The sequence below is a fragment of the Caretta caretta genome, chromosome 2, assembly GCF_965140235.1.
Source record: "Caretta caretta isolate rCarCar2 chromosome 2, rCarCar1.hap1, whole genome shotgun sequence".
NCBI lineage: Eukaryota > Metazoa > Chordata > Testudines > Cheloniidae > Caretta > Caretta caretta.
This window is the reverse complement of record NC_134207.1, coordinates 160970589-160986706: the sequence shown is the minus strand read 5'-3', so window position 1 is coordinate 160986706 and position 16118 is coordinate 160970589. Positions and strand designations below refer to the sequence as shown.

Genomic DNA, 16118 nt, shown 5'->3' with positions numbered 1-16118 from the left:
TATCTGATCCATTTTAGCTTTCATCTCGTAATTACTTATTTTCCTTGTTTTCCTCTTCTCAGAGACTTTGTCAGAGGCTTTCTGAATATCCAAAGAGATTAGCAGCTCACTCTCCTTAATCTGCTCTTTTGCTGACAAACTCAAAGAATCCTATTAGATGAAGCACGCTATGTAGCCTGTATGAGGGGGACAACCCAGCACAAATTCATGGATGTATTTTGTAATCCTATTCCTAAGTATCATTTTACCTGATGTGCCTGGCTCTGAAGTAAGGCTCACTGCTTTGTACGGCACCTTTTAAAAAATAAGTATAATTCACACTCATCTCTGGGCACTTCTGAAAGGCCCAAGGTGATGAGTGTGATCTTTGGCTGCCTCACTGTTTGGATGGCCAGCTCTGACTTACCCTCTTTTCCAGTGCCCTTGTGATGTTCAGAAGTACTACAACCTGGATACTCCAGTAACAGGTTACGAAGGAGGCTCTGTCTAGCACCTGGTGATCAAAGGTGCTGGTGGAGAATGTTGAGCAACTCAGCTCCAAGTCACATCAAATTAGCTCACCTCTTTAGAGCTCTATTCCTTCCAAAATGGCCACTTCAGGGTATTCTCTCTTAGCACCACCTCCCTCTGTCTGTTCTTACACAGGAAAGAGGAGCATGGGAATAGGAATTACCTATTCCCTTCAGCAGGAAGGCAATCTCACCGAGAGTCAGTGAATACGAGTAGGAGCATCATGGCTTTGACATCTGGGATTCTCACACATTACTTATCTAGTCCTACAATGTAACACTTCACTGCAATGACGACTCATGGTAGTAAAAGTTAAGCACGTGACTAAGTGTTTGCAGGACTTGCGCCTTAGAATGGAAGTACTAACTTAATATAAAGATGTCACATGATAAGGAAAGCTACTATAATTTTAGCTGTAAAGTCTGTGTTTCTTTATAAATGCCATACCACATAATTTCTTACAGTAAAAAGGCATTTATTATAACAGGTTTATAAATATTTGCATATGTTATTGTCAGACAATTAACCAAGTCCACTAGAACATCAACAACGCAATTAGTATAAAACAAATATTACAAAGCAATGTTTTAGGGCATGCACTTTTTATAAAATAGTCCTGTTGGTGAAAATAATTTCACTATTTGTTCAGTTTTATCTTTCTGCAAATTCCAATGCATTAACATAAAAGTTTATTTTTAAGAACTTCTGTCCAGGTATTTGACAACCAAACCTCAATGAGCCTATTCCTCCACTCTCACCAAACAAAGTACTCAATGACTTCAAACAGGAGCTGGAAAGGAATGGAGGACTGGGCTCAAGATAGAGAATGAAGAGCATGCTTAATATTAAATACTGTAGGTACACGTTTCATGTGAATATCAATTATTTAGACTAAAATTTCATTTTTAGCACAAACATTGTACAAAATTAAAATTTAATGCTGGCATAAGTTACATTCTTTACAGTTCATATGATACTGAACAAACTGTCAAGAGTTAGCATACTTTTTACAGTCTTAATCACACAAAAAGTCTGAAGCAAACCAGACCTCAGAATGCACTAACTAGAAATACTGAGTACAACCAGACATTTGTCTTAATCTAAACAGAACTGTTGATATTTAATATATGGGAACAAAAATGTCCATCTTTAGTCAAGGCTGGAAACATCTTTAGGGTGTAATCCTGACTCTATTGAAACCAATATGAATTTTGCCCTTGATTTTCTTTCAGTAAACATGGTACTATTTTCAGCTTTGAAAAAAATAGACGGTAGCTGTATTTTTTGTTACTACTTTATCATCAGATGTGAAATCAGAAAAAAAAAATCACTGCTGTATATAATACCACTCACTTTAGTATTGCCATGGTATAGTTGCCGATATAGTTGCTTAAAGAAATTCTCATCATTATCACTGATAATATAAACTTTGATATTCCTAGATTTTAATGTGGCATCTACATTTCACCTCCAATTCTACTAATTTTATATACAATATTCTCTTATCCCCAAACTTCTTTTTTCCTTCATGGTGGAAAAAAATATATACTACACTATAAATATATAGTATTGGCGGGGAAAAATATCCCTTGAAAATAAGATTAAAAGGGTTAATGAACCTGTGCTGTAAAGTGGTTTGCTTTATTGTACTCTCCAGAGCATGCTCCCAGTTACTTTTCATTCTAAAACCATCTTACTGGATTCTCTGATTTCTACAAAACCAAAAAGCCTAAAGCAAAATTACTTTATTTAAACATTAACACTGACAGGGAAGTTGCTTTTATTTTTTATTTTTCTAACCTTTGTGTAGAAGAGCATTACAATGAAAAGATGCAAAAATATTTGTATTCTTTTCCACAGAATCAAAGACTTATTTATCTATTCATTGAATGTTTCCATTTTCAGAATCTGAAATACCTTGAATTATTGAACTTGAATGATCTAAAGGGTAAAGAGTCTATGTAACTGCCTTCGGATTCACCCCTACACATAGTGATTACAGTGCAGTTTTTATCATGAGTAGCCGCTGAAGTCAAATGGGAGTTGCAGTTACTTAGCACTTTTGAAAAATCCGACTAATTTAGGAATGTAAATATGGATTTGGAGTTGTAATTTTAGATTTCAAGTTTAAAAAATTTGGTTACTGTTACTAGTCATCTGCTGCTGGAAATGGTTCTTAAAATATTCTCAACATTGTTATGTGATAAATCCAATGCAAATTTAGCACAGACTTGGCTTTTTAATAAAATTACAATTCATTTGCTTATGTAAAAGGTCTGGCATAGAAACTTTGGGATTGCCATACCATATCAGGACAATAGATTGAGAATCCTAAAACCAAAGATTCCTAACCAGCTAGTAGAAGTTTTAAACTAAGCCAAATTTAGCCTTAAAAACTCAGCAGTACCACTTTTAAAGACTTTGTAAGGTCATGTTGAATACATACTGAACACTAAATTAGAAGAATGCTCCCCTTCCCTTACTCTAGTAAAATCGGGGAAGGAACTGTATTTCTGAAGGAGTGTAACATGAACCCAAAATAAATACATTTCATACTATTTATTATGCTGATTTGGTTGATATTTGTAACTCATTTTGCACTTTAAAAGAAAGTAATGTTACTACATTTTCATACTCCTTCTTCACACCTATCATCCACTCATCTTATGTTGGTACTATGCTCTATTATGTGACTCGCAGTCTAGCAGTGGCTCAATTTAGATCTGTTAGACACAAATACAATTATAGCTGATTTTACAAAGGTCTTAGAAGATATCCAAAAACTAATCTATGTAAAAACTGAATTTTGCTTTTGATTTATTTAATTTGTGTGTGTAGATATAAAATATATTACCAACAACACACAGATCTAGAGAAAACAGGTTCAGAAAAACTGGGGTTATCTATACCATATTTGTGTGCAAAATCAGATACTTAAGACATCTAAATTACACATACAAATAACAGTGAATGCAGAAACAGAGGGCAGGTTTTAAAAATCTGGTACATAATACACAAATATATAATCTTTATTTCCCTTGACTGCCTTCTGCACTGGAAATTTGACATTTTTTTTAAAGCTTCCAGGACCTGTTAGAAGTATCCACACAGAAGATGGGCATATTTTAGTGTTGTATCAGATCCTAATGCAACTCTGATACAACACAGCAGAAATGCCACTAACACAATGAGATTAAATTCGGGTAAATACATGATCTACAATGAAAGCCCTTGAGCACAGATACAGAGCTGAGTTCCATCCTGATACTCAGGCATATAGAGCTGTGTCCCCTGTGAAATGGCCAGTAGCTGATTTGTCAAGATCCTGTACCCAGTGATGTGTTTCCATATCTTAAAGGGCAGATTCAAGGCTTTAGGGTCAAATTCTGGATTTATGTGAATATGTATTTTAGCAAAGAATGTAGTCTTTAGTCTGCATCGGCCTGGAGAGAATCTACATAAAAGTTGAATTTTCTTTAGGATCAGATTCTGCCTCTCTTATACATATTGAGTAGTTTAATTAATGTGAATAAGGGTGACATAATCCGATCTTAAGTAAACACCTCAAACACTTAAGAGAAAGCAGTAAGTATAAGAAATAATTAATCTCCTCCTTATTGTTTAAACAATATCTTATGATTATACTAAATAAATGTTTATTTAAAAGTATTTAAAAGTATTCTAAAAATACTTACTGATGCTTGCATTCCGCAATGTGTAGCATGTGTGCAGACTGCTTGCACCCACTGTCTATACATTATAAGATCAGGGTCTAAATGAATGTTGTTGATTGTATCCATGCAGAATATATACGTTTATAAATTTTATTTAGTTAACTTTGTTTCCTCCAGCTGTTCCAGGTTCTAGACAAATTATACAGTGTATGTACAACCATTTCAATAATATTAGGACTCCCACAATGGATCTCCGTGGAAAAAAAATGATACTCCTTTTCTGTAATTTTACAGTGCTATTTGCAGCCAGCTTCTAGGGAAGAAAAAAGCACATGGTTCCTTCTGACACAGTTCTAAGCAGAACCAAGTTTGTTCTATTTGGGGATATTAGCTGGAGGTGACACATGAGAGAGAGAAAATAATGAGTGGTATAAAGATAGTCAGGCAGGAACTCCTACAGAGGGGCAGCAGAAATGCTGTGTATAGCTTTAAGCCAGGTATGATCATAAATCATCAGATCATACCTAGAACTACTTATCTGAAAGTCCAAATGTGTAAGTAGATTAGAATGTTTAGCTAGATCAGGTTTATTTATTTTTTAAGACTTGTAGATCTCCTCTGTGCTAACCCCCTGATGCTTTTGGTTGTTTGTAACCTTTAAGCTGAACCCCCCAAGAAAGCTATTTTGGGTGCTTTATTTTTGGAATTGCTCCTTGAAAATCTAGCAAAAGCCTAAGTTCCAGATGTATTTTTTCCCTTTTGTTTTTAATAAAATTTACCTTTATTAAGAACAGGACTGGATTTTTGGTGTCCTACGAGGTTTGTGCATGTTGTTTGATTAGCTGATAGCCTCAGCTAATTTCCTTTGTTTTCTTTCTCAGCTCTTCCCCTTGAGGGTACCCCACAGGGAGGAATTCCCAAGCGCTCCTTCCTGGGTTCAAAGGGTTTTTGGTTTTTTTTTGCATTTGGGTGGTGGCAGCATTTACCAAGCCAAGAGAAAAGCTGTAACTATGGGAGTTTAATACAAGCCTGGAGTGGTGAGTATTAATTTTTAGAACCCTTGCGGGCCCCCGCCTTCTGCTCTCAGAGTGACAGAGTGGGGATTCCTGTTCACTCCATTTCATAGTGGCAAAACAAGGGGGCACCCAATGATGTTAAAAGACAACATACATTAAAAAAATAGAGCTTTATTTATAATCTTTTAGCCTCTGTCCTGAATATGGGGAGGCATACCTGCACTATCCCTGGAAGAGATCTGAGGAGATGAGAGAGCTCTGAAAGGGACACAGCTTACATTCTGCCTTGCACTCACCAGCTCTGCTGTCTGGTACATTGCTGGGGAGGAGGCACATTTGGCTCACTCCACTTCCCCACAGTCTCTCCACTCACTTGCCTACAATGACTGGGAGCAGCATAAGCAGCACAGGCTGAGGTCCAGCAAGGACTTCAAACCATGATCTGGGTAGCCTTAACATGGAAGCATCTATAATTGCCACGATGAAAGACAGAATAGTGGTATTAGTCTGATCTGGTATGGCAATCCCAAGGTTTCTATGCTGGACCTTTTACATAAAGAAATGAATTGTAATTTTATTAAGCAGCCAAGTCTGTGCTAAATTTGCACTGGATTTATCACATAACAGCTATATTATCTGCTGCATCTAAATTATTCTGGGTTCTGCTGAAAGGTAGTTGCAGATCCTGATTCTTTGCTCAGCCTGAGTGCTTCTTTAACCTGTATCAGTTTGCAATGGTCTCAAAAAGATTAGCTGCTAGCACATCATGTTCCATTCACTCCCCTCATCCCCCCATCATATGGTGGTGATTGTGCAGAGGGTGACATAAATGAATGACAGCTCTGCTACATTTACATCAGCTGGGAACATCCTAAAGATAGGGATAACCATAACAGGGGAGTTAAATGTCTCTTATCCCTTTGTACCACTGGAGTGCAGCAAAGCAAGTGTGTGTGGCGGGGAGGAGTGGGACGGGAAGAGGCAGAGTTTTCCCCAATACAGTTTCTTTCGAGTATGAAAACAGGGTTATTCTGCTTTTGAATTTTGGGTAACTGAATTACCCTCTATTTAAATACTTCATAAAATCAGTAATACTGTTTAGTTTGTAATGTTGTAATTTAGGTTTTAAGACCTTTTCTACTATAAACAAACTGTATGAGATTATATGTCTTTATGAAAGTAAAAAGGGAGTCTTCAGCTGTGCTTTCCTTCCCTCTTCTTTTTCTCTCTCTTTCCTATCTCATTCTTTCTTTCTGGGTAAAACAGGCCAAATTATTATATTTATTATTTATCTTGTGGTAGCATTTAGAGGCCCCCGTGGAGAAGGCAGGGTCCCATTGCACCAGGCACTGTACATACATAACAAAAATCTGATTCTTGCTCCAAGGAGCTACAATCTATGTATAAAATGAGAGGCAACAGGTGAAGACAGACAAAGGGAGCACAAGATAACACTATGATTAACATAATAAGCAGAACTCACAGCTAAAAAAAAAATTTTTTTATACAGATACATGGTCCCAGGTGGTAACTAATGCCTTTTGTTGGTTATACAGATAATGTTGGAAAAGAACAATCAGGGCCATATTTCCAAAGGCCTCCTAATTGTGTACACGCAAAATTTCCATGCACGTTCCTGTGCCTGCATTTGTGCATGTGTGCCAGGTAACTGTACAATTAATTCACCTCGTACACAAAATGGAAGCCTTTTGAAACTGTTCTTTAATGGCCAATTCATTAGTAATCTCAGTAAGTAGGCTAAGAAATGATTTGGTATGGAGACTAAACTATCCTCTCCCTAGAGATTGACTCTCCTGGTCGGGGTTGATACACATTAGTTAGGCAGGTATGAAGAAGCATGCATTGCTGCATACAGCTTCTGTGGGTAAAGAGGACTTTAGTTTCCAGGGCACCCTCCACAAGCAATAAAAAGTGTAAAGCAAGTTTACAGTACTTCATCATATCAGGGACTAACTACTGCTTTTTAGTATTTAAAACAACAACATATAAGAAACAGTTACGGGGCATGCCCAGTTACTACTAAAGAGGTATTATATCAAGAGTCAAATTTCACTAAAGTCCAGACCTTTCCTCTCTCTTATAGTTAGGCTTGGCAGACTTCAATTTTGTATTATAACTGACTGATAATATTGATGTTTATTTTGAAGTATTTTTTTCAGTTTTCACAGTCGTGCACAATTATAGAGTTAAAGCATTTCCCCCCCATTTTTATTTGATTTAAATTTTCACAGTTTTGGGAAATTATGGGGAGGGAGACAATTATTTAATGGCAGCAGAATTGGAAATTCAAAATGTTAAAACTTTATAACCATTAACACAAATTATCAACATCACCACTTAAAAATATACAAAGTACATATCCTTAAATCAAACTCTAACAAGTGTTCAAGCTGAATTTTGCCTATCTGTAAATTTCAGTTATCATAAATGGAAATATTTTTTGTTGGTTTCTGGGTGTGTGTTGAAATCAATGTTTATTTACATTTACTGATAAAAATCTAATCTTTCCAAACCTAATTACAGCGTTGCTGCAGTTTCACCCTTTTCCTGTCCTCTCCAAATATTAGCAGTCCAAGCAACTTTACTTGGTGAAAATTCTGAAACTGGGTTGCTTCTGATGTTTCATTTCCAACCTGGTGCTACTTTAACTACCATGTACCCTATTCTGACTTGGGGGAGAGGGTGGGTGATAGGCATTGTCAGAAGTCTCTGTTATTCGGTAGTAGGAGACACCTTCCATTTAGGAAGCAAGATTGCAGTGATGCTGTAGTGAAAAGGGGACTTTGCTATAGATAATATCTTTCCAATATAGAATATATGTTAAGTTCCCAGCCTTGTTTCTCTCCTCACCTTTATTATCTCTGCTCCTGCTCTGTAGAGATGCTCATGGAGAAAGTCCCATGATCTTGCCAACTTTCTTTCCTATAGGCTTGTTCTTTCTTCCTTCTGCTCTGTTCTTGGCCAAGCAGTTCTACTTTTCCACTATTATCCACTCTTATACCTCTAATCCTCAATGGCTGTTTGTAGCCTTCCACTCTCCTTAAACCCTTTTCCATCCCCCCTTGAACTTTAAATTCTTTGGGGCGGGGATTATGCCTTTTTAATATCAGTAAAGTATGTAAAATTATGGTATAGTAGAATAATAATTAATAGACACAAACTCAAACATCAGTTGAAAAGCTGAAGAGTAGTATAGTTTCTCTCTCTCTCTCTTTTTTTTTTTGGTAGACTTGCTGTATTTTTCTCTATTATTAAGGAAGGCTAAATAGGGCCAGCTAATCACTTTGAGATCCTTGGTGCTATACAAGTGCATACTGCTACTAATATCTGAACAAAAGGAAAGTACAACCAAAAAAAAAAAAAACATTAATCTCAGGTAAAGGGTGAACCTTTAACTCACAAAAACAGAATCTGAAAGTGAAGGCAAACGTTTGCCTTAATGTACGGCATAGGCTCAGCCACCAGCCCTGAAAGCTCTGTAATCTGAAATAGTGTATATTCTCCACGAGCATGACACAAAGGAATACAGTAAGTGCAAAGGTTTAGCCTCAGCTCTGAATCTGTTTACTTTTGTCAGGTTGATTAAATCTCTTTGTACCTTAGTGTTATTTTTACTGTCTTTGTATATACTGACCTCAATTTTGATGGCCAGCCAGGAGTCAAGTGGAGGCAGGAGAGCAAAGGTAGGTTTGTGTTATGCTCCAGTAATCTATAGCTGCTGGAACAGCCCCTTGTGGGCTACTGTAAGTGCCTCTAAATTAGAGCAGGCCAGAGACTGCTTTAACTTATGCTGGTAGTAAAACTGGCCATGGGCTGGGAGCTGAACAGGCTCCTTGCTGTAATTTAAGCAGCACATGGGACACACAGCATGCTTTGACCACATTCTTCTCTCCAGTGTTAGAGACTATGGCATAGAGCCAGCTACCCAGATCTATGCCATCAAAGGATTCTGCTACACCAGAAGAATCTCAGCTGTCTGCTTAGAACACATTAAGGCTATGATTTGTTCCCAGAGTTCCACGAAGCAGACCTTATCAGGGACAAGGATCTGACCACTACAACTATATCACATATTTAATTAGTTGGTTAATCAGGTATAGAGGATTCACTTACTGAAATGCACTAAGATAAAGTCACTATTTATGAAGCACTTTAAAGTGTAAACTTTTCTAATTAATACTCCATTTTTTAAACAAATGTTGCAATTTTAAATATGGACAAAATGCTTGCTAGGGAGGTAAATAACCATTTAAACCGAAAATTTACATACTTTAAGCACACAGTTTCGAGGAATGCAAAGCCTTGAAAAAAATCAACCTTTGAATTTTATACTGTGAGTAATAATGCACAAATTACAAAACTCCAATTATTTTTTTTCTTATTACCTCACCATGCAATAACTAAGATGGAAACATCATCTCTAATAAGACACTCTACAAGTACATAGCGCTAAAGAGTTCTCAAACATGTCAAGCACTGTGTACTCTTGGTACAACAGCCTAATACGTAGTATAACTTAGGGACTGAACCTGCAACCCTAAAGCATGCAGAACTCCCATTTGAGTGGATGGAAGATTTGTGCATGTGTTATCTGCAAGATCAGGTATTTAAAGAGACAGCTGCTTCCCTGCTTAAGGTAATCATAAATTTCCTATCATGTAGACAGTAAAAATGTACAGCAATAACCCAAAACATTTTAGAATAAGTTGTGATCTATTCTTCATTTGATACATTTCTGCCACTCCCATTTACAATAATACTTAACTATTTTCTTTCCCTTTTTGTAATACTTTGAAGGATAGAAAATTCAAATCTATTTTCATGGTTGAATTGTCTTTTTCCTCATTGGATAAATATGATTTTACCTATGATTCTGATGGAACTGAAATTAAGGCTCTTTTTATTTATTCCCATATTTTCATATTAGTACCATAGATCATGTTTGCATTGCTCTGGGAACAATGAGCTGCTGCTCCTGCTCATCTTTAACATGAATGGAATTTAGGGCAGATAGCAAGGTGAGAACAGACACTTTAGGGTTACTGCAAAAGAGCTGTTTAAAAGACGTTTACATCTAAATAACATTTTTTCATAAAAAAAGAAACTTACTTTGCCTACTGGAAGATGTCTTATGGCTTGCAGGGGCTTCTATAGTCTATATACTTTTAGGCATTTTTCTGTATCATGAAGAATTTATATCAGCATTAATCTTCTTTTTTCTTGTTTATACAGCATCATCTCTCATTAATAAAAAGCTTAGCTATGTCTTCTTAAGTATGGCTGTGTCTAAGAATTATTTTTATAGTACAGACAATTATTAGAATTCTGCAATGGAAAGTTTAACTTTGCTTGTACTGGGAATGTGAAGCATTTTCTGGTTTTGGAAAGCACCAGAACCATTTAGACCTGTGAGTTGCTTTTGTCAAATTCAAAGTATTTTGGCAGGTGAAAGCCCATTATCACAAAGCAGTCCTTATTAAACAGCGGTGCTGGGACAATACCCTGACTTTGAGTTCAGAAACTGCACTTACAGGTGTGCTATCTGCACCACAAGTATTTAACAGACAATATTTCCCCAACGTTTAGTTCTTGAACTGAAGGAAATTGTGTATTAAATAATTTGATTTTATATGTCCATTACTAAATTCCCCCCAACATACACACACACATTTTACAAAAGTATTTTTCATTAAACAACTAGTAGTTACACTGGAAGTGGTTTGTTACTTGCTCCTTGATTACTCTTAATTATTTGGCACACCATTACTGCTCAAAGGAGAGGTTATTTCCTTGCTGAGAAGATGAAATTGTCAACAAAGCAGCTAGACGATCATGTGATATGAATTCCAACAGAAAATTCATCCATCCTGAGGAACTCTCACTAACAAATTCTCACTATCTTCCATACATATCCAGCTGTGATCATGGGGTTCCCATCAATAAATAAAAGGTCAGTGCAACAATAAGAAGCAAACAGAATGGAGAAGAAAAGGTCTGATAGGCAGCTGATGGCATAAAAATGTCTTCATACTTGTAAATACTGACAACACGCTCTGATACAGGCGGTGAGTCTATGTCATGCCGAGTTATAGAACCTTTAATAGACAAAGGATAGAAAAAGAGATGAGCATAGCATGTGAATTAAACTACTTCTGATTTTTCTTTCTTTTCCACTAGATAACCTCACCTCCTCTTATTGCTATTTACTATACCAAAAGGAGGATTTTCATAAGTTTAAAATGGTGTTTCTAGCCAAATAGGAAATCTTCACAAAAACACAGCATTACATCAACAGTTAACATAGTGCCAGAAGGTAAAACTCTGAATAAATCATACGAAACCTGAACAACAAACTATGAACAATATCCTTCAGAAGAATCATAAACTGGTCATTTTGAAGCATATATAATCAATTTTAGCTTTTGGGAGTAGAGATAATCAAAAAGAGTAGGTAAGGAATTTTTATATGACTTGACAGTGCCCCCTTAATTTACATATATGCACACACTGCTATTGTAAACAGAAATCGGAAAATCTTTTGCAAACTATTTTAATTCCTTTTACAATGATGAAATAGATTGAAGAACGCAGTCATAGCCGCATACCATCAACTTACCCTGAATTGCTGGACCCCAAGCAAACAAATAGTACCAGCTCAAGTGAAGATCTACAATAGTTTCATCTCTGGGAACATACACAGGACGTTTAAATCGACAAGTCACACGGTTGTTTTCAAAAATTCCTTCTTCATCTCTAGCTGGATTTCTCTGGATCTCTTTAGCCCACTGACCAACATTATAAAAGTGCTGTATTCGGACCCTTCCATTATCATCGTGAACACAAGCCATGACGTCATCTCCACCCTACATGGTAGGAAAGAAATGAGTCAGAGTTCTACCTTTTGAAAGTTTTACTTTTAGCAAGAAAACTCAACAAGTAATAATTTTTTTCCATATCCATAAAAGTATTCACATTACATAATTTTCACTATGAAAGTTGACATAATAAAAGCTCTAGTTCCCCCTTTCATTGTACAAATCCCTGGATACCTCCACCTGCAGATTGTGCAGAAAAAAGTCAATGGTAATATTTACTTTTTCTATCTGTTTATGGGTATGCAAGCCACTTTTTGATTTTCACCATGATGTATACCAAATTCTAGTAGGATGGCAACTCCCTGACATAATTTAAGTAACAAGAAAGAAAAAGTAACATTTTTTTATTGTTCAAAATCTGTGAACTTCCTGGATATTGTACCACAACAAAAACAGAAGAAGAACAGAACTTTTGGGGTGCAAAGTTCATTACATTAAATGCTATATAATCTAATCAACAGTAGGAAACAAATCTAAAATATCTGAAGGATTAATTGCGTAACTGCAAGGAATCTACTTTAATTCAATAGTGTTTTTCCTAATTCCTTCCCTTAATATATATCACCCAAGTGCAAAGTAGGAATTCAGTTAAACAAGTTGAATACTATAAAATACTAACAGAACTAACCAACGGCAAATTTGCTTCCACACATATTGTAGGCAGTGACACAGAAACACAATCTGAGAAACAAACAAGTGGATGAAAAAAAAGTATGATGACAATTACTTGTGTAGGCTATTCATAGAAGTACTGTATTCCTAAAACAATTATTCAAAAACACTATTGACACAGCAAAGATACTTAACCGTTCAGGGCACAATATTACTTACAAAAGTATAGCCTTCTAGAAGCATTAATATCAGGAATAAATCTTAAAGTTTTGTAGGTTGTTGGCAACTAAAGATTGGGTTACTGCCAGTGGCGTAGATGTTAGTACTGGGTAACAACATACCCCACAGCCATAGTACTAATGTCATCAATGTGTCACATTGAAGGAGGCAATAGTGATTGCTGACTTTATCCTTAAGTAAGTCTGTTCTTTTATGCATGTTGCAAAAGATTCATAACTGTCTTTGCTCACCTAATCCTGGTTGCACAAACTGCTTTTGGGGAACAAAATGGATGGGGACAAAGTAAGGGGTGGCACATTAATTTAGCTGCCACTGCTGTGTAGATTCTTACAAAACTGCTGAAAAATGGAAGAACTAGGTAAGACATGGATTTGAAAAGCTCCAGGTGCTCGGTATTAATGTGGGAGAGGTGATGACTGCTACAGTTGAGGTTATATAAGGGCTTTCATTCTAACCTCCTGTTTTCAAAAACTTTCACCTCAGGCTTAATTTGTGTTTAAAGGTTTAATTTATTTTTTTATAAGTTTGAGCAAAAATTCTTCACCTCTAAGGACAAGGAGATTAAAAAAAAAAAAAAACAGCACCTTTAACATTAAAAAACCAAACACAAAACAAAGTTAAAATGTTGTTTTGAACTGTTCTGTAGTCAAAATTGCCATGTAGCTCCCTAACACATCAACCCAATCAATTTTTAAAAAACAAGGATTTTTAATTATTTTCCTTGCCTAGTTGTTCTTGCCATGTCATCCTTATCTGGGATCTTTCTACTAGTTCTCCTTTACATGCCACACTGAATTTAAACTTCCTAGGTCTTCGTTGGTAAGGTTCTGCAGAACTCCACCCTGCCCTACATCTTGGCGTTTTTTTCCTATCAGGTTCCCCCACCCCATAACTCCGCCAGTGATGCCAGACATGATGCCCTATTCAGTTCCTTCTTCTCCACTCATCTCTGTGCATTTTTTCTACAGTGCCCCCTTTGTATGGAATGACCTCAGTTCACCATGAACAACCACTTTCTCCTAATTGAAATCCCTCCTTAAAACTGACTTCTTGCATTATGCCCACAAAAAGTTAATTCATAATAATTATAGGTCAAACAAACAAACAAACAAACAAACAAAGCCTTACTAATTACCCCTACCTCTGGAGTTCTCAGTGGGTCCCACTTCTCAGTCTTTTAGACTGTAAATGCTTCAAGACATGGATTGTCCTTATTTCTGAGCATATTACAGTGACAAGCACATTGTTGGCACTGAATAAATAGGGGCCAGACTCTGACACCTTTGCTCACAAAGGGTGGCAACACATTCCACGAGTGTCCCATCCACTTCAACTGGACGAATAGTAATGTACCATTCAGCATGAGCAAGTGTATCAGAATATGGTTCCGAGTCAACAAATAAAAATAATAAAATCTGAACCTAAATTAACAGAAAAGGAGTACAAATCTTAACAGGAGAGAGAGCACAAAAATGGAACAAGCATTATGCTATTCAAGACCAAGAAAGAATACTAAAAGCTGCACAGGGCAATGAAGAAATAATCCATCAAAGAATCAAGATGCTTTTCTTCCCTGAACTGTGTCAGGCTGCTCAGGCCACAAACAGGGACTTGAGTCCACCAAGGCAGAATTTTGTTTATGAGGAGCTTTTGCCAAAAAGCTCAGAGTCATTTACATTAACAAACCCTACATATTCTAGGACACTTGTTTGGCTGGAAAATTACTGGGAAAATAGATTAAATTAACAGATACAACAAGCAATAAAGACTGAAATGACAAATGGCATTGCAGCCTGATTAAGTGACATACAGCATCTCATACATAGCAGGTTTGAAAACCAAATCATTCACTTTAAAATTATGATTGTGCAGGGGTGCCATCTACTGGATATATGATAAGGCTGCATGTTACCACTATTAATCTGATATAGAGTAGGGGCCAGATTTTTCAAGGTGCAGACAGGTGCTTGGGAGAGTTAAGTGCCTAGGTGCTTTTGAAAATCCCACTAAGTGCTTATTTGTATCTTGAGGCTCTTAAATACCTTTAAAAATGTGTCCCTACAACTATTTCTTAAGACTACATGACGCATATCTTTTATTTCCAACATAATACCATTTACATGGGTAGGATGGTAATGCATCCCTCCTCACATTTTCTTTGTGCTCCCCATTTTGGACCTGAGCCAAGTCAGCAGCTGATAACAGTGGGAGTCTTTCTATTGCTTCAGGGGGCTCTGATTAAGGATCATTAAACACTCTCCCATTTTCCAGGGTATAGAATCCACATGCAACTTTATAACTCCACTTGCTCTCTGACTAGGGATGTATTACATAAACACTATTTTCAGTTGCAGATAGGTATGTTTCAATATGCAATCAATTATAGATAGCATTATAAACTGTGTTCTAATCTTAAATACATTAATGAGAATCACTATTTATATAACAGAATTATAGTCCTCAATTCTTGCTTTCCTCATAAAACCCCAATAAAAACAATGCTTCTGAAATATAAAAATCACAGGAACAAGAATAAATGAGGCAACCTTGTTCAAAAACTTTTTTAAAAAGCAAAGAAGCCTATTTCAATTTGTTCATTTTATATAGCATATATATTTAAATTAGCAATGATAATTTTCTCTCTAAATTCACCTGGCTTTTCTGGGAACGTGGGGTGTTGGTGGAAAAAAGAGGCAGTGGGCATCCCCTTGAGAGTGTAATGGTTAAGTCCAGATTTATACAGTGGAAAAATAATTGACTTATTCAAGAAAACTTTACACTTCACTGATTTCTGATGTATACTTTGCTCCATTAAACACTGGTCAGAACACTTAGAAGACAAATTTGTTATTCTTGAATTTTTTTTTAGAATTAAATTAGTGCAAAGTCATTAACAGTCTTGCGTTCAAAAGCAGAAGCCAGAGATCACCGTAGTTTTTCATTCTCAAGAGAGGTGTCCAGTGCCTAGGGAACTTGACCAGGCATCAGCAAGCCTGGGTTCTATTTCCTGATCTGCTTCCCAATCTGTAAAACTGGGGTTAATAATACTCACCCCTCCTTTGTAAAGTGCCCTGCGAACTAGAGATGAAAAGCACTATGCAAACATTAGATATTATTTCTCATTAAAAGTGTATCTTTCTCTACACCTGCCACATATTTTTCAAATCCAA

The 16118-nt window shown here is 36.4% G+C and overlaps 1 protein-coding gene across 1 annotated transcript in view; it reads right to left on the bottom strand.

Annotated features, from left to right (window-relative positions):
• Window positions 1–917: 917 nt before the first annotated feature.
• Window positions 918–16118, bottom strand: part of FRRS1L (ferric chelate reductase 1 like) — a 29679-nt gene continuing 14478 nt past the window's right edge. The window contains exons 4-5 of the mRNA XM_048839323.2: window positions 11838–12084; window positions 918–11316 (exon numbers count right to left, since the gene is read on the bottom strand). Coding sequence (XP_048695280.2) covers window positions 11144–11316; window positions 11838–12084 — 420 coding nt within the window. The 3' untranslated portion in view covers window positions 918–11143. The remainder of the gene's footprint in view (window positions 11317–11837; window positions 12085–16118) is intronic.